Consider the following 23,188-nt stretch of genomic DNA (forward strand, 5'->3'; position numbering starts at 1 on the left):
AAACAGCTGAGGAACAAAGACTGAACTGGGGGAAGTGCTGGACCCAGGCCAGAGTGATTTTTAGCCTGTGAATGGAACACCTGGGGATTCCAAGCTGTAGGTCTGCGCAGTTTGCCCCTTAAGAACATGCAGCCTGCTGGTATCATTTAGGGTGAGGATTTGCTATTCATATCCAATCGCTTTAGTATATTAAGTTTAGTTTGCGTTTTTGCTTATTCGCTAGGTAATCTGCTTTGATCTGTTTGCTCTCCCTTATAATCACTTAAAATCTATCTTTTGTAGTTAATAAACTTATTTTTGCTTTATCTAAAACCTGTGGGTGTGTGAGTCATAACCGGGGGCAGAAAGCTGTTGTAGATTCCTCTCCACATTGAGGGAGGGGGGCGAATTTCATGAGCGTACGTGGTACAGTTCCCTGTGGAGTGCATGACATATAATTTTGTGTTTACACTCCAAAGGGGTGTGTGTGCCTGAGCAGCTGGAAAGTTCCTTAGCTGAAGCCTTCCCATGCAGAGCTGATCACAGCATCGGTGTGTAACTGCAATTGGGTGTGTCCTACATGTATGTTTGCCGGAGAGGGCTTGAGGGCCAGTCACAGTGTACAGGGAGCCCAGGCTGGTGGATCAGGCGGGCGAGATCAGTCAAAGAGGTTGCCAGTTTGTTATTTTCTGTTTGCTTATTTTGGGCAAGGGAAGCAGGGACAGAAAAGCAGGAAAATGAGTGAAAGTGAAACCAGTAAGAAGCTGGAGCTGTGCAGACTGCAGGTGGAAGAGAACGAGAAGGAACACAAACGACATAGGGAATGACAGCAATTGCAGATTGAAGCAGAAGAGGCCAAGCTTACGCAAATCTGCAAACCAGAGGGCCATGGAGGCAGAAGAGGCCAGGCAAAAAGCTGCCCTGGAACTGCAAGCCAAAGAAATGGAGGCCTGGAAGCTAGCCATGGAAGAGAGGGAAAAAGAGAGGGAAGCATGAACTGGACTTGACAGAGAGGTGGAACCCCACACACCACGGAGTCCCACCTCTCCAAAAATCCACAAATGAGAATGGTTGTGTCCTGCATACAGTGAGACAGGGGACATTGCTGAATATTTCATCGCCTTTGAGAGGCGGTGTGTGCTCCAGGAGATTCCTGAAGACCAAAAGATGCCCACTTTGGTTGCAAATTTGTCTGGGAGAACTCTGGATATATTCAATAAGATGCCAATTAGAGATGTTTCAGAGTATGGTAAATTCAAGGAAATGGTTTTAAAACAGTTTCAGATGACACCTGAAACGTATAGAAGCCTTAAGAGGGGTGCTGGAATGAGTAATGTGGCATGTAAACCAGATGAGAGATTTGATGGATAAGTGGGTAAAGGGAAAAGCTTTAAGAAATGTGTGATCTGGTGGCTCAGGAACGTTTCCTGAGTATATGTAGTGATGATGTAAAACAGTGTTTATGGGATAAAAAGTGATGTTGATGAACTTGCTACTCTAGTGGATAAATTTGAACAAACCCAAGCATCTACTAGAAATAGATTACAGGCAGAGGGGTTTAAGTTTGGATGGATGCTGGGTTTTGCCAAAGGGTCTTTATTGGCCCTGTAATGAAGCTGTGCAAGGGGAGAGCGACCCTGGCAGGGTCTGCATCCGTCAAAATGTCCAGGAAACCACAGACATCTCCCTGACCACCTCCGCCTGAAGACCCAAATGAGAGGCGACCCGGTTAAGTAAGTCTTGGTGGGCTCTCAGGTCATCCTGGGGAGGAGAAGACCCCTTAAGCATTAACTCGTCTTCTGGTGATGAGGAGAAGGAGGCATGTGCTGTCCCAGCCTCCAGGGGAATCTCCTCCTGGCCAGCTTGCACCTGCTGGCCACTACTGGTACTGGTGCCCGCCTTGGTACCTGGAGTGTGACGGATTCAATACCAGGTCCTGTACTGGGGCCGACTCTGGTGTCGACCCCGGAGTTCGGCTCAGGAGTCTCTTGGTGCTTCCCAAGTCTCCGACGGCACCGAATAGGAGTGCCTCGAGCTGGTCCCTTGGCCCAGGGGAAACCCCCATGTGTTCAAAAAAGGCCATTGGATCAGTTCTGGGCCCCGCGGGCCAGGCGCTTTGAGGTATCGTGGCTGTCCGGGCTACCAAAGTCAGAGATGGGTGGGGGGATTGGCGACGGTGCCTCGAAGTGTCAGACCCCGAATCAGACCCTGAAGATGAGGAAGAGCTGGATGACCAAGGCGACCACGGCAGTGCCAATCCTCGTTGTGCCGGGGACTAGTGCCATGGGGCATCTCTGGTGAGGTAAAAAATGGAGGCTTTCCCTTAGAGGCCATTCTTGAGATTGGCCTGAAAGTGGTAGGTTCGGTGCCGCTTCAGATGCCTTAGGGGAGCTCGGTACCGGCAGAATCAACAAGTCTTTAGCGGCAGCATAAGCCTCCGGGGTCAATGGTACCGCAAAGTCATCCCCTGTTGCCGGGCGGGGTGTAGCACCTCACCCCTGGGTATTTGCAGCGCCAGAGGCTGCCATGGCGCTGGCGAGGGACAACAGCCAGGCACAGTACTTGCTCTGTCCCTATCTGGCCATTTGCCTGTCTTCGGTGCCAGGGAATTGGTCTTCTCCTGATGTCCTCTGTGTATCTTCCTGGGCCCCGGCAAGGGAGAGCGGTGCCACGAGCTCTTAGGGGCTGGCGGTGTGCTCTGCACCAATGCAGATGTACTCGGTGCCGAGTCACAAGGAAGAGCATTGCTTAAACCCCGGCGACCGAGGCATGCCCCAGTACTGGGGTGACACGGACTCCCTCTGCAGACACGGAGAGCAGTCCTAACTACTATTCTATCCTATTTACAACTAGTACAACTACACTAACTAATAAAAACTATTTACCGAATGTTTAACTAGGAAAACCACTAAAATACTTTGCAAAGGCAAAGGTGGGGAGCTCCAACAGCCTCCACAGGCGAGCGGGGGCTCAGCGGGGCCCCTTATACCGGTGCTATGTGCACGCGGCACCAGGGGGCACCAGAGCCAAGCTGACAGATACCACTAGGGGAAAAATCTCCGAGAACTGTGCTCAGGGCACTCGCACCCTAAGTTGGAATGGACATGTACAAGCACTTGAAGAAGAATCCCACGTGGAGCCAGAGCTGCTTCCCAGCAGTGACACAAACCAGCCACTGCATGAGACCCAGGGTCATAGTGGGAGCCATGGCCCCCGGGGACAGGAGTGACAGCAGGTCAGTGATGGGGTCTCAGTCTGGTCATATTCTCTCGTAGCCCCCCCATGTCCCATACCCAGCTGGAGCTGCTCCCCAAGGCAGGGATGGGGCAAGATGTTCAGATGGAGCCTCCTCCATCTGCCCCTGCCAGCTGGAGCCCCTGCCCAGGTCAGTGGTAGGAAGGGAAGAGTCTCCCAGGGTTTCTGCTGTCTCACTAGACAGAACCTGAGGCAGAAGGGAATGGGGTATAACATAAAAGAACAAGTTTTCATTCATGTTGTGCCAGCTCCTTACCCCCTGGCGGTGGGGCACAGCCGTGAGCTATGACCTCGACCTCACACAGGGTGAGATACTCCGCCCTGCCCGGGATGACGATGGTGACGTAGCGGCCCTCCAGCCCATAGCAGCAGATGGTGCTGACGGATCCTGGTCTGGTGTCGGTGATGGTCCCGCAGCTAAAATCAGAGCAGAAACCAAGAAGACCAACTAAGATAGATGTATTCAAGTCAACACGGCCTGATGAAATTCACTGTAGAGTACCTAAGGATCTAGCTGAAGCAATCTCAGAACCATTAACGGTTTGTTTGAGAACTCATGGAGGACAGGTGAGGTCCCAGAGGACTGGAGAAGGGCAAATGTAGTACATATCTTTAAAAAGGGGAACAAAGAGGACGTGGCAAATTCTAGACCAATCAGCCCAACTTCAGATACCTCGGAAGATACTGGAACTCAAACAATCCATCTGTAAGCACCTTATAGCTAAGGCTAAGATTTTTTCATGGTTATTTTTAGTACAAGTCAGGAGCAGGTCATGGGGAATAAACAAAAATTCAGACGCCGGTGACTTGTCCATTACTTTACTTTAAATAAGTGGGGGCAGGGCTAGGTGGGGGGAGGAATGGAGTCCCATGGGAATGGGGGACTGTTGGGCTGAGCCTCCCGCCATGGCTGGAGGCACAGCCCCAACTCCAGAGGCCACAGCAGGGGGCACAGTCATGGGGGGCACACAGCCCCTGGACAGGAGTGTGCGGCCCCAACTGCAGCCCCCGCCAAGCCCCGGAATCCGTAACTGCTGTGACCTCCCTGACTAAATTGTAGCCTTAATGATAGCTATCATGGATTTGTGAGGAACAAATCATGCCAAACCAATCTAATTTCCTGCTTTGACAGACAAACCAGCCTAATGGATGGGGGGAAGCGGGAGATGTGATAGGTCTTGATTTTAGTCAGGCTTTTGACACAGTCCCACATGACATTCGCATAAGCAAAGTAGGGAAATATTGTCTAGATGAAATGACTATCAGATGGTTGCAGAACTGGTTGAAAAACCGTACGCAGAGAGTAGTTAGCAATAGTATTATGGTCAAATTGAGGGGACGTATCTAGGGGGGTCCTGTAGGGGTCTGTGCTGTATTGGGTACTGTTCAATGTTTTCATTAATGACTGGGACGATGGAGCATAGAGAACACTTATACCATAGCTCCTCACTTAAAGTCATCCTGGTTAACGTTGTTACGTCACTGATCAATTAGGGAACATGCTCGTTTAAAGTTGCACAATGCTCCCTTATAATGTCGTTTGGCAGCCGCCCGCTTTGTCTACTGCTTGCAGGAAGAGCAGCCCGTTGCAGCTAGCTGGTGGGGGCTTGGAACCAGGGTGGACTGACAGCCCCCTATCAGCTCCCTGCTCCCCTAAGTTCCCTGTGCGGCAGCCGCCTAGTTGCCAGGCAGTTCAGCTGTCCGTCCCCACACTGCCCTGTGCTGCTTCTGCCCTCTCCCTGGGAGCTGCTCCTGGGAGCCTCCTGCTTGCTGTGCAGAGCCGGGGGGGGGGGAAAGAGGGGTGCTAATGTCAGGGTGTCTCCCTCCCCCCGCTCCTGCCCCCTGCTCCTGTACCCCATCTCCACAGAGCGGGGGGGGGGAGGGGCGACACATGACAGGACTCAGGATGGAGGGAGTTTGCTGGCAGCGGCTGCTGTCTCAACTTGCTGATCTACTTAAAAAGGCAATATACTTGGAGTGGGGTCAGTGTACTTAAAGGGGTGTGTGTGTCTCTCTCTGCCATGCTGTCTCCCCTCCCTCCATTCATGCTGCCTTGTAGAGCGTGAGGCTACATTAACAACAGTGTGTTAACCCTTGAGGGCTCAGCCGAGTGCTAGCTCATCGTTTAGCAGTAAGGCATTCCCTGGGAAATATCCCATCCTCTGACTCCTCCACCTCAACCCAGCTTCACAATCATCATTGCTGTGTACAGTATTCAATTGTTTGTTTAAAACTTATACTGTGTGTATGTGTGTGTGTGTGTGTGTGTGTGTGTATATATATATAAAAAAATAGTCTTTTGTCTGGTGAAAAAAAATTCCCTGGAACCTAACCCCCCTTATTTACATTAATTCTTATGGGGAAATTGGATTCGCTTCACATCATTTTGCTTAAAGTAGCATTTTTCAGGAACATAACTACAACAGACATTACTCTCCTCGAAACTCCCCTCCGCATCCCAATCGAGAAAGGCGAAAAGCAAGGAGATACGATTTCACCAAAACTATTTATCGCCTGCCTTGAAATGGTTATGAACAAGATCAATTGGAGGAGTGGTGTTAATATAAATGGAGAACAATGATCTCATCTCAGATTTGCAGACGACATCATACCAATTGCCGAAAGCACCAACCAACTGCAGAGCATGCTACGACGACTCGACAAGACAAGCAGTCAGGTCGGTCTGAAAATGAACCATTGCAATACGAAATACATGCGATCAGACGTCTTAAGAAAAGCCCGAATAACGGTAACAGGAGAAGAAATTGAAGAAGTGGAACAGTATGTATATTTGGGCCAAGAAGTTAATATGCTCCAAGACATAAACAGAGAACTCTCGCAAAGGATTCGGGCAGGGTGGTGTGTGTTTAATTCTATCAAGGATGTCCTCAAAGGAAAAATTGACAAGACCACACGTACAAATATCTTCAATTCAACAGTGCTGCCAGCCATGCTGTGTAGCAGTGAAACGTGGGCACTGACGAAGAGAGAACAGCGGCTGTCTGTAGCTGAAAGGGCAATGGAACGAGCGATGTTGGGAATTTCCCTTCTGGATCATATCCCAAATGAAATTATTAGAGAACGCAGTGGGTGTGAAAGATATTGTCATGGAAAGCAGATATAATAGGATACGATGGGCGGGCCACATAGCACAGTTCACGGACAATAGGTGGACCGCAATCATTACTGAGTGGTACCCGTGAGAACAGAAAAGACCACCTGGTTGGCCTCCAAGAAGATGGGAAGATGACATTGTTAAACGTTTCGGACGAACATGGAGAAGAAAGGCAAGAATTCGAGAAGAATGGCGGATGTGTTGTGATCGGCGCAGTCTTAATGACAGCTGAAGACCGATCAATCCAGATGATCCAGGTGATAACTACAACGTTAAGTGAGGAGTCATTGTAAAATTTATGGGTGATAACAAGCTGGGAGGGGTTGAAGGAACATTGGGGGAAAGGATTAGAATTCAAAATGATCTTAATAATGTGGCGAATTGGCCTGAATCTAGAAGATGAAATTCAATAAACACAAGTGCAGGTACTGCACCTAGGAAAGAAAATGCCCAACTACAAAATGGGGAGAGACTGGTGAGGCAGTAGCACTGCGGAAAAGGATCTTGGGTTATAGTGGATCACAAACTGAGTCTGAGTCCATAGTGCGACGCTGTTGTGGAAAGGGCAGGTGTCACTCTGGGATGTATTCACAGAAGTGTGGTATGTCAGACATGGGCGGTAAGTGGCCCACTTTACTCAGCGCTGAGGACGCCTCAGCTGGGCACTGTCTCCAGCTTTCAGCACGGCACTTTAAGAAAGACGTAGAAAAATTGGAGAGACTCTAATGGGCAGCAACCAAAATGATACCCTGTCCTCTGAGGAAAGGCTGAAAGAACTGGATGAGTTTAGTCTAGAGAAGAGAAGGCCGATGGGGGACGTGATAACAGTCTTCAGACAGGTCACAGGTTGTGTCCCAGGGTAGCAGGCCCCTGAGGAGGTCAGGCACCCAGCCTCCCCGTGACAGGCTCTGCTAAGGAGAAGGAGCCAACCCAGATCTGCCTGTGAGCAGTTAATTCCCGAGGTGGCTGCGCATCAGGCAATTAGCTAAAGAACACCTGGCACTAATAAAGGTCTGCGAGGGCTCAGTCAGGACACACAGATCACAGAGGAAGCTGCTGAGAATTGCAATTCTCTCTCAGGGGGGCTGATTAGGGAGCTCCCCAGGAAAGGGGACCTAGGAAAAGTGGCCTGGAGGGAAGAGGTTCCAAAAAGGGAGAGCTACGAGTGCCAAGCACCTAGCAGGGAGCTGGTCCCAGCGAAAAACCCTGTTCCCAGACAATGGCAGATGCTCCAGATCACAGAGTAACCACATGGTGCTCTGGAGACGAACTGCAGTGCTTTGACCTCTGCAGGGGCCTTGAGCCCAGAGTGGGAACCGTTCCCAGCTTTGGGCAGGAGGCCTGACTCCAAAGGGGGATTGTGAGTCAAGTGGGCCTTACTGGTAAGGAGCCTGATGGAGAAGATAGATGGACTCTGGTGGGGCAGACACACTAAGATTAACTCACCTTCCCACACCCCAAGCTAGGATGCTGGGGTGAAGGCTGGCTTGTGTACTATGATTTGGCCTTTGGTTAAATAAATCAGCCCCTGAAAGGGCACTGTACTCCATTTAACAGCCTCATTGAACTCATGGAAAGCCCACAGTGGGAAACTGAGGCAGGGACACAACAACAGTTCTGTACTGGGCCAGCAAGTGGTGCACCACACATGTGTACCCACCAGAACAAGTTGTTACAAAGAGAACGGTGATCAATTGTCCACCCGGTGTAGGACAAAAAATAATCGGCTTAGTTTGGAACAAGGAAGATTTAGGTTGGATATTAGGAAAATCTTTCTGGCGATAAGGATAGTTTAGTATTGGAATAGGTCACCAAGGGAGGTTGTGGGATCCCCATCACTGGAGGGCTTTAGGAAGAGGTTAGATTAATACCTGCCAGGGATGGTCTAGGTATATTTGGCCCTGTCTCAGCATGGGGAATGCACTAGACATACTCTGGAGATCCCTTCCTGCCCTACATCTCTGGGTATCTGTATGGTGTGAATGGAACACTGTGAGAGACCCTGCCTGTCCTCGTCCCCATCACAACCCAATTCAGACTAGACATAAGGTTCATGTTTTTATCAGCGAGGGCCATTTACCACTGGAGCATATTGCTGGGGGACACAGTGGAGTCTCCTTTCCTTGGAGTCTTTAAATCAAAATCGGACGTCTGTCTAATAGATACATGGCAGCTCACAGGGAAATTGTGGGCTCAGTGCAGAATCACTGTGAGAGATTTTCTGGCCCGTGTGATACAGGAAGTCAGACTAGATGATCGGAAAGGTGACTCTTGGTATTAGAAATCTATGGCTCCCAGAAAAATCAGTTCCTGTTGCCTTGCATGAGATGATTCTATGCGAGGAGCAGCTGTGAGGGCAGAGAGAGAAGACGCAGGGTCCTGGAGAGAGATCGGCTCTACCCTGGATTGCCCTGCAGGGGTTGCTGTGCTCTGTGACATGTGGTTCCCTTTCATCCAGGAGCTGAGAGCACAGGGGGCTCGGAGGGGAAGAGACCAAGCCCTGGTCCCAGCGGGCAATGATACCCCTGTGTCTGAGCTGGCAGGAGTCATCTCACTCCAGAGAATGGAGAAGCAACTCACATGGGGTTCTGCTTGCCATGGTCGGCCAGGGAGTCTCCCACGTGGATCTGGGCTCCCCTGATTCTCTCCCCACAGCATTCATCTTCCCTGTTCTTCACGATCACCGCGGAAACAGACTGACGACTGCCCAAGTCCACGGTCCACCACGGCTCTGTGTCGAACTGGGTGTGGCTGCAGGAACCTTGTACCCACTTCCCATCGCGTTTTCCATCCACGGCCTTTCCAGCCACGGCATTTCCAGTCCCGTCGTTATCGACGTACGTGGAGGACTGAGTGGCCGGGCGCCCCAGCGCCAAGTTCCGAGCTGGAATCAGAGGGTGAGAAGAGGGGAGGTGGGACATGCCCATCGCTGGGGGGGCTGTAGATGCCCTTTGTCCCACATGGAGCCAGAGCCGCTTCCCGGCAGTGACACACAAACCAGTCACTACATGAGAGCCAGGTTCATAGTGGGAGCCGTGGTCCCCGGGGACGGGAGTGACAGCAGGTCAGTGCTGGGGCCTCAGCCATACCCAGCTGGAGCTGCTCCCCAAGGCAGGGATGGGGCAGGATGTTCAGATGGAGCCCCCCCGTCTGCCCCTGCCCGCTGGAGCCCCGCCCAGGTCAGTGGTGGGAAGGGAAGAGTCTCCCAGGGTTTCTGCTGTCTCACTAGGCAGAGGTTGGAGCAGAAGGGAATGGGGTAGAACATAAAAGGGAACTAGTTTCCATTCATGTTGTGCCAGCTCCTTACCCCCTGGTGGTGGGGCACAACCCTGAGCTAGGACCTCGACCTCACACAGGGTGAGATACTCCGCCCTGCCCGGGATGACGATGGTGACGTAGCGGCCCTCCAGCCCGTAGCAACAGATGGTGCTGACGGATCCCGGTCTGGTATCGGTGATGGTCCCGCAGCTGCAGAGAACAGAAGACCAGAGTGAGAGGCTGTGATTAGGGAGCACAGGGGAATCAGAAGCAGGGTTGGTGAGCTTGTTACTCTGAGCACACAGCACTGGAGACCACAGCAAGATAGATCTATTAAAGTTGGTAGGGCCTTATGTAATTCACTCTAGAATACTAAAGAATAGCTGAAGCAATCTCAGAAACATTAACAATTGTTTGGGAACTCATGGAGGATGCCTGAGGTCCCAGAAGACTGGAGAAGGGCAAACGTAGTAGCTATCTTTAAAAACGGGAACAAAGAGGGTGTGGGGAATTCTAGATCAATCAGCCCGACTTCGATACCTGGAACGATACTGGAACAAATGATCAAACAATCAATTTGTTCAAACCTAGAGGATAATAAGCAGATAAGTAATAACCAACATGGATTTGTCAAGAGCAAATACCAAACAATCTAATTTCCTTCTTTGTCAGCAGTCCAGTAGATGAAGGGGAAGTGATAGATGTGGTATATCTGGAGATTAATGAGGCTTTTGATGCAGTCAGATATGATAGTCTTATAAGCAAACTCAGGAAATACTGTCTAGATGACATTACTATAAGGTGGCTGCACAATTTGTTGAAAAACCCATACTCAAAGAGTAGTTATCAATGGTTCCCTGTCGTTTTGAGGGGACGTATCTGGGGGTGGTGGTCCAGTAAAGGTCTGTCTGGTTTTGGGTACTGCTAAATATTTTTATTAATGACTTGGATGATAGAGTGGAGAATACACTTATAAAATGTACAGGGGACACTGAGCTGGGAGAGGTTGCAAACGCGTTTGGGAAAAGGATTAGAATTCAAAATGACCTTGACAAATTGGAGAACTGGTCTGAAATCCACAAGATGAAATTCAATAAAGACGAGTGCCAAGTCCTGCTCTTAGGAAGGACCCCAGAGGTTGCAGTGCCTGGAGCAGGGGGGCGAGCCCAGCCAGCCCCATGGGACAGGAGCCACGGGAGCTGCCACATGACCCTTTGAAACATTCTGGTGACCCAATTTTGGGTTCCAATCCCTGGGTTGAGAAACCCTTGTTTAGACAACCTGACCTCTCAGGAGGGTGAAAGAACGGGGTGTGTTTAGTCTAGAGAAGAGATGGCTGATGGGGGACATGAGAGTCTTTAAGCAGGTCACAGGGTAGCAGGATCGTGAAGAGGTCAGGCACCCAGCCTTCCCGTGACAGGCTCCGCTAAGGAGAAGGAGCCAACCCAGATCCCCCTGTGAGCAGTTAATTCCCGAGGTGGCTGGGCGTCCGTCAATTAGCTAAGGAAATCCTGGGCCTAACAAAGGGTTATGAGGGCTCAGTCAGGACACACAGATCACAGAGGAAGCCAAGTCCGGAGGGGGAGCTGGTCCCAGAGAAAGGACCTTTCCAGACAATGGCAGGCGCTCCAGATCGCAGCGGAACTACAAACTGCTGTGCAAAAGAGCTGCAGTGGTTTGACTTCTGCAGGGGACCTGAGTCCAGAGTGGGAACATTTCCCCGGGTGATGGCAGGAGGCCCGACTCCGTAGGGAGGCCCCAGGATGACAGGGCCTTCCTAGTAAGGAACCTGGACAGAGGAGACGGATGGAGTCAAGTGGGGCAAACCATTTATTCCCCTCCTCCTTGATCTAGGATGTGTGGGGATAAAAGCTTGCTTGTGTACTTCTTTTTGACCTTGGGTTAAATCAATTAGACCCCTGAAGGGGCACTGTTCACTGCATCAAAGCCTCACTGATCTCACTGAAATCCCATATGGGGAAACTGAGGCAGGGACACCACCACTATTCTGCTCTGGGCCAGCAGGGGTGTTCCAAAAGTCAATGTTAGGTTGTTACAAAGAGGACTGTAATCAATTGTTATCCATGTCCATCAAGGGCAGGACAAGAACTAATCGCCTGTATATGGACTTGGAGAAAATGAGATTTAGGTTAGACATTGAGAAAAGCTTTTGAACCAGAAGGATAGTTAAGTACTGGTATAAGTTACCAAGGGAGATTGTGGCATCCCATCACTGGAGGTTTTGAAGAACAGGTTGACCAAGCCCCTGCCAAGGATGGCCTAGGTATGAATACGAATTGACAGTGTGATGTTGTTGCAAAAAAGGCAAATGTCATTCTGGGATCGATTAGGAGTGTTGTATGTAAGATAGGGGAAGTAACTGTTCCACTTTATTTAGTGCTGGTGAGGCCTCAGCTGGAGAACTGCGTCCAGTCCTGGGCACTGCACTTTAAGATAGATGTGGAGAAACTGGCGAGAGTGGGGGGATCGAGTAGATGACCTTTGAGATTGTTTCCCACCCTACATTTCTGTGTCTCGGTGGAGCAAATGGAACACTGTCAGAAACATGCCTGCCCGAGTCCCCATCACAACTGAGTTTAGAATAGATATAAGGTACACACATTTATCAGTGAGGGCTATTAACCGCTGGAGAATATTAATGAAGCACACAATGGATTCTCCTTCCCTTGGAGTCTTTAAATCAAGACTAGACATCTGTCTAAAAGATACACTACACATCACACTGAAATTATGGGATCAGTGCAGAATCACCGTGTTAGTTTCTCTGGCCTGTGTGATAGAGGAGGTCAGACTAGATGATTGGAAAGGTTTCGTCTGGCCTCAGAACTCCATGGATGTCAGAAAAATCAGTTCCTGTTTCTTGCATGAGATGATCCTACCTGGGCAGGAGCTGTGGAGGCAGAGAGAGAGAACACACAGGGGCAGGAGAGATCGGCTTTACCCTGGATTGCCCTGCAGGGGTCGCTGTGCTCAGTGACATGCAGTTCCCGTCCATCCATGGGCTGAGAGCACCGCCAGCACAGCGCTCCCAGCCCCAGGGAACTCCAGGGGGAGGGGACTACAGCCTTAACCTGGCTGGCAGCCATAGAATCAAACCATAGGCTTTGAAGGGACCACAAGGGACATCTAGTCTAACCCCTGTCAAGATGCAGGATTTGTTGTGTCTAAACCATCCAAGACAGATGGCTAGTGAGCCTCCTTTTGAAAACCTCCAGTGAAGGAGCTTCCATGACCTACCTAGGTGTCTGTTCTGCTGTCCTACTGTTCTTACCGTGAGGAAGTTTTTCCTGAGATTTAATCTAAATCTGCTGTGCTGTGGTTTAAACCCATCACCTCTTGTCCTGCCCTCTGGGGCAGGAGAGAACATCTTTTCTCCATTTTTTTTATGGCAGCCTTTCAAGTATTTGAAGACCATTATCAAGTGCCCCCTTAATCTCCTCTCTTCCAAACTAAACATACCCAGTTCCTTCAGGCTTTGCTCATCTGGCTTGTGTTCCAGCCCTTTGATCATCTTTGTCGCTTGCCTCTGGATCCTTTCCAGTTTCTCTACATCCTTTCTATACGGCGGTGGCCAAAATGGGACACAGTTCTCCAGCTGAGGCCTCACCAGCGCAGAGTAGAGCAGTACTCGCCTCCCGTGACTTGCCTGCTGTGCCTCTGTTCATGCATCCCAGAATTGCATTTGCTTTTTATGCAACAGCATCTCATTGCTCACTCATGTTGAGGCTGTGATCTACTACAACTCCCAGATCCTTCTTAGCGGTGCTGCTGCCAAGCCAGTTATCCCCCAGTCTCTATTTGTGCATTTGGTTTTTCTTCCCTAAGGGTAGCACCTTACATTTGTCTCTGTTGAATTTCATTTTCTTGTCTATATCCCAGTTCTCCAATTTATCAAGATCTCTTTGAATTTTAATTCCATCCTACAAAGTATTGGCAACTAGTGTTAAATAACACTGGATCCAGACCAGATCCCTGTGGAACCGCACTTGAGATCTCCCTCCAGGCTGACATCATCCCATTAATAGTTACTCTTTGTTTGTGGTTGTTTAACCAATTATAACAGGAGTATTTATGGCACCTTAGAGACTAACAAATTTATTAGAGCATAAGCTTTCGTGGACTACAGCCCACTTCTTCGGATGCATATAGAGTGAAACATATATTGAGGAGATATATATACACACATACAGAGAGCATGAACAGGTGGGAGTTGCCAATTAAGTAAGAGAAAAAAAACTTTTGAAGTGATAATCAAGATAGCCCAGTATAGACAGTTTGATAAGAAGTGTGAGAATACTTACAAGGGGAGATAGATTCAATGTTTGTAATTATTATAATAAGGACTGGGAATGGCTGAGCCATTACAAACATTGACTCTATCTCCCCTTGTAAGTACTCTCACACTTCTTATCAAACTGTCTATACTGGGCTATCTTGATTATCACTTCAAAAGTTTTTTTTCTCTTACTTAATTTGCCTCTCAGAGTTGGTAAGACAACTCCCACCTGTTTATGCTCTCTGTATGTGTGTATATATATCTCCTCAATATATGTTCCACTCTATATGCATCCGAAGAAGTGGGCTGTAGCCCACAAAAGCCTATGCTCTAATAAATTTGTTAGTCTCTAAGGTGCCACAAGTACTCCTGTTCTTTTTGAGGATACAGACTAACATGGCTGCTACACTGAAACTTAACCAATTATGTATCCACTTAATGGTAGTTCCACCAAGTCTGCATTTCTCCAGCTTACCTAGGAGAATGTCATGTGGGACTGTGTCAAAAGGCTTGCTGAAGTCCAGGTAAATTGTATCCACCGCATTCCTCTATCCACCAAACCAGTTACCTTGTCAAAGAAGGAAATCAGGCTGGTTTGGCATGATTTGTTGTTAGTAAATCCATGCTGGCTGCTAGTGATCGCCCCTTCAGCCTCCAGGTATTTGCAAATTGAATGTTTTATACAATTGTTCAAGTGGCTACCCAGGTACTGAGGTCAGGCTGACTGGTCTATAGTTCCCCAGCTCCTTCTTTTCCTCCTTTTTAAAGATGGGCACTATGCTAGCCCTTCCCCAGTCTTCCAGAACCTCTCCTGTCATCCATGAATTTGCAAATATCATTGCCAGTGGCTTCAAGATTCCTTCAGAATTTAGGATGAATAACAATATGACCCCTGTGTCTGAGCTGGGAGGAGTTATCTCACTCCAGAGGATGGGGAGGCAACTCACATGGGGTTCTGCTTGCCATTGTCGGCCAAGGAGTCTCCCACGTGGATCTGGGCTCCCCTGATTCTCTCCCCACAGCATTCGTCCTCCCTGTTCTTCACGATCACCGCGGAGACAGACTGACGACTGCCCAAGTCCACGGTCCACCACGGCTCTGTGTCGAACTGGGTGTGGCTGCAGGAACCTTGTACCCACTTCCCATCGCGTTTTCCATCCACGGCCTTTTCAGCCACGGCTTTTCCTGTCTCTTTATTCTCGAACGTGGAGGACTGAGTGGCTGGGCGCCCCAGCGCCAAGTTCTGAGCTGGAATCAGAGGGTGACAAGAGGGGAGGTGGGACGTGCCCATCACTGGGGGGCTGTAGATGCCCTTTGTCCCACACGGAGCCAGAGCTGCTTCCCAGAAGTGACACACAAACCAGCCACTGCATGAGAGCCAGGTTCATAGTGGGAGCCATGGCCACCGGAGACAGGAGTGACAGCAGGTCGCTGCTGGGGTCTCAGCCCAGACAGAACCGCTTTCAGCCCCTCTCGTCCAATATCCATCTGGAGCTGCTCCTCAAGGCAGGAATGGGGCAAGATGCTCAGATGGAGCCTCCCCGTCTGCCCCTGCCAGCTGGAGCCCCTGCCCAGGTCAGTGGTGGGAAGGGAAGAGTGTCCCAGGGTTTCTGCTGTCTCACTAGGTAGAGGATGGGGCAGAAGGGAGGGGGGAGGGATAGTTCAGTGGTTTGAGCATTGGCCTGTTAAACCCAGCATTGTGAGTTGAATTCTTGAGGGGGCCACTTAGGGATCTGGGGCAAAATCAAAATTGGTCCTGCTAGTGAAGGCAGGGGGCTGGACTCAATGACCTTTCAGGGTCCCTTCCAGTTCTAGGAGATGGGATATCTTCATTTATTTAACGGGGTAGAACATAAAAGGAAACAAGTTTCATTCACGTTGTGCCAGCTCCTTACCCCCTGGTGGTGGGGTGCAGCCCTGAGCTATGACCTCAACCTCACACAGGGTGAGATACTCCGCCCTGCCCGGGATGACGATGGTGACGTAGCGGCCCTCCAGCCCGTTGCAGCAGATGGTGCTGACCGATCCCGGTCTGGTATCAGTGATGGTCCCACAGCTAAAAAAGAGCAAAAGCCAAGAAGACAAAGGAAGATAGATGTATTCAAATCAACAGGGCCTGATGAAATACACCCTAAAGTTCTTAAGGAGCTAGCTGAAGCTTTCTCAGGTCCATTAACGAGTTTGTTGAGAACTCATGGAAGATGGTTGAGATCCCAGGAGAATGGAAAGGGGGAACAAAGAGGACATGGGGATTCTAGACCAATCAGTCCAACTTTGATACCTGGAAAGATACTGGAACAAATGATCAAACAATCAATTTGTAAGCACCTTAGAGGCTAATAAGGTGATATGCAATAGCCTAGTTAAATTATAACTGGGTTCAAAAAAGAATTAGTTAAGTTCATGGAGGATAGATCCATCAATGGCTATTAGCCAAGATGGTCAGGGATTCAACCTCATGCTCTGGGTGACCCCAAACCTGTGACCGCCAAATGCTGGGACTGGCGAACAAGGGATGGATCACTCAATAATTTCCCAGTTCTGTTCATTCCCTTTGAAGCACCTGGCATTGGCCACTGTTGGAAGACAGGATACTGGGCTAGATGGACCATTGGTCTGACCCAGTATGGCCGTTCTTATGTAGCCAACGTGGATTTGTGAAGAACAAATCATGCCAAACCAATCTAATTTCCTTCTTTGACAGGCTAACTGACCTTATGGATGAGGTGGAAGCGATATATGTGATATATCTTCACTTTAGTGAGGCTTGTGACACAGTCCCACATGACACTCTCATAAGCAAACTAGGGAAATATGATCTAGATGAAATTAGCATAAGGTGGATACACAACTGGTTGAGAAAACTGTGACAATGCGGTTCTGGTGGAACCCAACTGAGAGTGCCAACTCAGGACAAATTGCTCAAACAGGGCAGTTACAGCCCAAGGCTGGGGTTTTTTCCACCTCTAAGGCAAACCAAACCAGCCAGACTAGGAGGACTTCGGTCTCACCCCCTGGCTAACCGCAAGTCTCACAAGCAATCTCCTTAGACACCCCAGTTTCCCAGTATTACCACCAGTGCCACTCGTTATGGGGACAAATGGTTATGAATACCAATACCCCAGTAAAAGAAAAAGGTTCTCCCGATCCCAAAGGACCAAGCCCCAGACCCAGGTCAATATACAAATCAGATCTTATCCACAAATCACGCTGTTGCCAATCCTTTAGAATCTAAAATCTAAAGGTTTATTCGTAAAAGGAAAAAGGTAGAGATGAGAGTTAGGATTGGTTAAATGGAATCAATTACATACAGTAATGGCAAAGTTCTTGGTTCAGGCTTGCAGCAGCGATGGAATAAACTGCAGGTTCAAATCAAGTCTCTGGAATACATCCCCCGCTGGGATGGGTCCTCAGTCCTTTGTTCAAAGCTTCAGCTTGTAGCAAAGTTCCTCCAGAGGTATGAAGCAGGATTGAAGACCAGATGGAGATGAGGCATCAGCCTTATATAGTCTTTTCCAGGTGTAAGAACACCTTTGTTCTTACTGTGGAAAATTACAGCAAGATGGAGTCTGGAGTCACATGGGCCAGTCCCTGCATACTTTGCTGAGTTACAAGGCGTATCTGCCTTCTCTCAATGGGTCCATTGTATAGCTGATGGTCCTTAATGGGCCATCAAGCAGGCTATGCAGAGCTAATCTCAGCTTGTCTGGGATGTCACCCAGAAGCATAGCATAAGTTTGCCATACAGACAGTATAGAGCCAATATTCATAACTTCAACTACAAAACTGATACACACATATAGACAGCATAATCATAACCAGTAAACCATAACCTTGTCCTAGACACCCCATTTGACCCCCTTTATACCAGATTTGGGTGCCACCACAGGACCTTGGTTGCAACAATGATCTATATGGTCCCAGATTATATCAATAACGTCACACCCCCAACGCAAAATTGATGCAGGAAGGGATGACACAAACATCACTGACTGCATCACAAGAGCTCCCCATCCTGGGTTCTGTCTCACTACAGCTAATATTGGGTTAGAAGCCGTACCAGTGTATAATAGAAATGGTTTATCAAAATCATGTTCAACCACATGATTGAACCTCTTTACAAACTCAAGGTAACACTTAGTTAGAACAATAGTGGATTGGATCTGCTCTGGCAGCATGGTTCCTGTATGTGTCATGTGATCTTGCCAAGAGCTAAAGAAAACAGCTACTTTATCCATACAAGCTCGGGCAAATGTTTGGAACCCCATTAACATCGAATAAATGCAGATATTAATGTTCTTCATAGTACAGGAATCTTGGCATTTAGCTATGAAAGCAATATGGTAGTGTGCCTCAGTCTTCCTTTTCATACCGCACATTAGGTCTGGAATGTCTTTTCCCCTGTGAAAAGTTCCAATATTGTTTACAGGCATTACCTGTGAAACCCCAGTGTAACAAGGCCTTTTAACATAATGTGTGTTTTCATGTATTCCTTTTAACATGTTCAAGGGATTCTCCCAAAGATTAGACACATTGTACATTTTTACAGTCTGTGGCAATAGCAACACATTCATTACAAACTTAAGCAATAACAACAAGTTCATTGCAAGTGTCCATCTGCAATCATGGTTGTCATGCCACCCCTTTGGCTTAATACCATTGGAGTTTGGGCATTTTAGGGTTAACCTGTGGCTTTCCTTTGCAAAATTCAGTTTTCTCTTTCCTCCTTGTCCTGCAGGATCAAACCCTGATTTTTCTTGCTTAACAGAATTCACTGGCTGATGGGGTGGGCCCTCTGTGCTAACAGCTATTAGCAAGTCCTCCCTTTCCCAGCCAGGCAAGTAATTTGCACTACCCCAGACCAGAGCCAGTCCACCAGTTTTCATATCCTTAACTGCTATAATTTCCAAGGCTGGACTCTGCCTTAAAGAGATACCACACAAATCCAAAGAGTCTGCGGGTGAGAGTTTGCTTGCTCTCCCCTGCATCCTCCAGCATTTAGCCATAAAACTGCTCTGCTCTGACACATCAGTAACCAAATCTGTCCTCAAACCCTGAAGCACAAACTGCTCGTTTAAAGAATCAGAAAGGAGACATTTCTGTTCCAACACCATTGTCTCCCCAACAAGTTGGCCCCGCACAGCCACTTGGTTATAGGGCTGCCTCAATTCCTTAACAACTTTTACTTCCTCTGAGACCTTCTCAAAGCTACCCACACTGGATCTTTTAAAAGGACAGTCAGTGGATCCATTCACAACAGACAATTTCTGGCTGCTAGGAACTGAAACTTCCTTGATTAAATCACTCTCACACCCTTCAGTTGCAGGGAACTGCTTGCACCGAGTACCATGAGGATTCCTTTCTCCAGGAGCTTTTTTAAGCAGCAAATCACCCCTCACAGAAATTCTGCCCTTACCCTCTTCACCTAGGGCTTGCTCTAAAGGAACACTTTCCTGAGCAACAACAGGCTCTGTCTGGGTTTTACTTGCATTCAGGATCACCTTTGGCCCATCAGGCAGATCTCTACACAATCCCCTTTCAGGCAAACCCATAGACTTCCTAGATAAAAGGTTAGAAATACTTCCCTTCTCTTTGCCACACACAAGCTTAGGAATTTTTTCCTTTTTGCTACAAGTTGTTAAACTGTCCGTAGGTACCACAACCAAACTACCTTTTCGCTCTCCTTGTGCCCTGGCTAGGGTATCACCCTGATCAGACAGAGTTGTTACACCCTTCTCCACCCACACATGAGCAACAGGCAAAATACAAGCACCAGAATTTTCTGGTCTCTGGGATTTTGCTAAGACACTAACTGGATGCAACCTAGTTATGGTGCCATTCTCCCCAGCAGATGCAAACTTAGGACCATTCCCTTCCTGGGCTTTAGTTGAATCCAGAACCAACTCTGAGACAGCTAAATTACTCTCAACCATCACAGGCCGAAAGGCACCTTCTGTCTGCTCCACAGACAAAAAAGAGTTGGAGACGCATTTTTCTTTACTAGACGTACGGTTTGGGATTTCATTTCCCTTGTCCCAGCAAACCGGGCTGTTCACCGACAACTGCTTGGAGACTGGGGTAGCTTCCTCCATAGGCAAGTTAATACCCCTGACAGACACAGGCACATTTCCTTCACTGTCGCTATTCTTCGCACAGGAAACAGATAAGGTATAGGGACACTCATCTTCCACTCTCCTTGCCTCCCCAAACTGCTGACTAGATAAAGCCATCAGTTCACAAGACTGCCTAGACTCATCCAAAATCTCCTTGTTCTCCTCTCCCTTCGCTTGATCTAATTCCAGATTTACTTCTGAGACATTAGATGGACATTCAGAAACTTCATTCACAGCCACACAGCTACTTTCCAAGGACAAGCTTTTGGAGAAACCCTCCATAGGCACAACCTTAGGATCAATCCTCTCTTGTGCTTGGTTTGTATTAACTTGACTGACCATAGCTTTAATATCATTTCCAATCATGATATCCTTAGGGATTATGTCTTTTACTCCCACAACCATGGTGCCCTCCAAACCCTTCCATTTCAGGTGGATTTTAGCCAAAGGCACCCTGACAAAATACTTAGATAAGGCTACAACAGTTACATCTTCACCTGGCAAATAATCTTCCTTCCTGACAAGACTTGCTTTAACCAGAGTAATATCTGCTGCGGTGTCCCTCCATGCCATACACCTTACTCCGTTCACTTCTGCACTGCTAATAAACTCTGCATTATTTCCCCCATATTTAGCTTTAATGTGAGTTTTAAGGTCAAATTCTTCAGAGACCACAGAAACAGCATTTGCGCACACGGCACCAATGCGGGGCTCTGTGTGGCTTGCCTGTGAGTTTACAACAACAGAGTTAGCATTGGCCGTGGCATTTGGGGTTGCTGGTTTTGGGCTGCCCTTCAGTGTCGGGCAGTCTGGTCTCATGTGGCCCAGGATACCACAGTGATAGCATGTAACCTGTTCCGTCCTGGGATGTGAGTTCCTACCCTCCAGGCCCCCTTGAACTCCTTTAGAAGAGTCAGGTTTATTTTTAAATCCTTCCCTCCTCTTGAACTGGGGAGAATGGTGATTACTTTTCCCCGGGGTTTTACACCCTTCTCGAGCCCTGTTTTGGGTATGGGCATCCGCAATCTCTGCTGCCCGTAGGACTGACTCAGGGTCCCTGTCACACACAGCTGCTCTCACGTTGTCAGGCACAATGTCTAAGAACTGTTCCAAAGTTATTAAATCCAGCAGTTTTTCAAAACTCCCATGCGCCTTGGCTCCCATAACCCACTTTTTAACAAAACCCATCAGCTTATGAGCACATTCTACAAAAGTACAATCCTTAGACATTTTAAACTCTCTAAACTTAACTCTGTAAGATTCAGGAGTAACCTTGAATCGCCTTAACACAGAATCTTTAAACTGCCCATAATCCAAGGCTTCTTGTTCCCCCAAGTCATTGAATACCTCCCTGGCTTTTCCAGTCAGTCTGGTCAGCAGGACAGGCATTCGCTGACCCTCGGGGATCTGGTACAGATTGCAGAGGCGTTCAAAGGTAGACAAAAACTCCTCTATATCCTCAGTATCATTGTAAATGGGACACATCCTTTCCCAGTTTTTCTCATGGCGGGGGGGAGGTGGAGTACCAGGTGGGGATGACTTTCTCCGCTCTTCCAGTACTTGGAGCTGAAGTCTGGCCGTCTCCTGTTCAGCAGCGAGCAGCTCTAGACGTCCCTTACGAGCTCTCTCTTCTCTCTCATCAGCCTCCTTCTTTCTTTGATCGGCTTCTTTCTCTCTCTCAGCAGCCTCCTTCTCTCTCTCAGCAGCCTCCTTCTCTCTCTCAGCAGCCTCCTTCTCTCTCTCTCTTTCTAATTCTGCTATTTTTTGCTTCTCCAGCAATCGAAGATCTGCTAGCTTCTGTTCATGCTCAAATTGCAGTTTACTTGTCACCCTTTGCATTCTAATTTTTTCTGCCTCTTCTGCAGCCTCAGGTAAGGGCTGTGCTCTTGCCCCCTGATCACTGGCTATTAACAGGTTTCTCAGTTCTTGATTTGTAGCTTTCTTTCTAAAGCTTATCCTCTTTTCTGAACACAAATTTTCCAGGGCTTTTTTGCCAAGTCCCTCATATGCTCTTTGCTCAGCCATTGCAGCAGTTCTTTAACCAACAAAACTCTCAATCCCAAAACTCAAATTTGGACAGCGTGGGGTTCTGACCCAAAGCTTAATTGACCTGGTTCTGTGGATCCAAGCACGACTACGCCACTGTGACAATGCGGTTCTGGTGGAACCCAACTGAGAGTGCCAACTCAGGACAAATTGCTCAAACAGGGCAGTTACAGCCCAAGGCTGGGGTTTTTTCCACCTCTAAGGCAAACCAAACCAGCCAGACTAGGAGGACTTCGGTCTCACCCCCTGGCTAACCGCAAGTCTCACAAGCAATCTCCTTAGACACCCCAGTTTCCCAGTATTACCACCAGTGCCACTCGTTATGGGGACAAATGGTTATGAATACCAATACCCCAGTAAAAGAAAAAGGTTCTCCCGATCCCAAAGGACCAAGCCCCAGACCCAGGTCAATATACAAATCAGATCTTATCCACAAATCACGCTGTTGCCAATCCTTTAGAATCTAAAATCTAAAGGTTTATTCGTAAAAGGAAAAAGGTAGAGATGAGAGTTAGGATTGGTTAAATGGAATCAATTACATACAGTAATGGCAAAGTTCTTGGTTCAGGCTTGCAGCAGCGATGGAATAAACTGCAGGTTCAAATCAAGTCTCTGGAATACATCCCCCGCTGGGATGGGTCCTCAGTCCTTTGTTCAAAGCTTCAGCTTGTAGCAAAGTTCCTCCAGAGGTATGAAGCAGGATTGAAGACCAGATGGAGATGAGGCATCAGCCTTATATAGTCTTTTCCAGGTGTAAGAACACCTTTGTTCTTACTGTGGAAAATTACAGCAAGATGGAGTCTGGAGTCACATGGGCCAGTCCCTGCATACTTTGCTGAGTTACAAGGCGTATCTGCCTTCTCTCAATGGGTCCATTGTATAGCTGATGGTCCTTAATGGGCCATCAAGCAGGCTATGCAGAGCTAATCTCAGCTTGTCTGGGATGTCACCCAGAAGCATAGCATAAGTTTGCCATACAGACAGTATAGAGCCAATATTCATAACTTCAACTACAAAACTGATACACACATATAGACAGCATAATCATAACCAGTAAACCATAACCTTGTCCTAGACACCCCATTTGACCCCCTTTATACCAGATTTGGGTGCCACCACAGGACC

At 48.3% G+C, this 23,188-nt stretch overlaps 1 protein-coding gene across 1 annotated transcript in view; it reads right to left on the bottom strand.

Moving 5' to 3' along the window:
• Window positions 1-23,188, bottom strand: part of LOC128832903 (uncharacterized) — a 125,661-nt gene that overhangs the window by 4,904 nt on the left and 97,569 nt on the right. Inside the window, exons 11-15 of the mRNA XM_054020606.1 lie at window positions 15,800-15,960; window positions 14,852-15,152; window positions 9,657-9,817; window positions 8,930-9,233; window positions 3,491-3,651 (exon numbers count right to left, since the gene is read on the bottom strand). Coding sequence (XP_053876581.1) covers window positions 3,491-3,651; window positions 8,930-9,233; window positions 9,657-9,817; window positions 14,852-15,152; window positions 15,800-15,960 — 1,088 coding nt within the window. The remainder of the gene's footprint in view (window positions 1-3,490; window positions 3,652-8,929; window positions 9,234-9,656; window positions 9,818-14,851; window positions 15,153-15,799; window positions 15,961-23,188) is intronic.

Source organism: Malaclemys terrapin, chromosome 2 (assembly GCF_027887155.1).
Source record: "Malaclemys terrapin pileata isolate rMalTer1 chromosome 2, rMalTer1.hap1, whole genome shotgun sequence".
In the NCBI taxonomy this organism is placed as follows: Eukaryota; Metazoa; Chordata; order Testudines; family Emydidae; genus Malaclemys; species Malaclemys terrapin.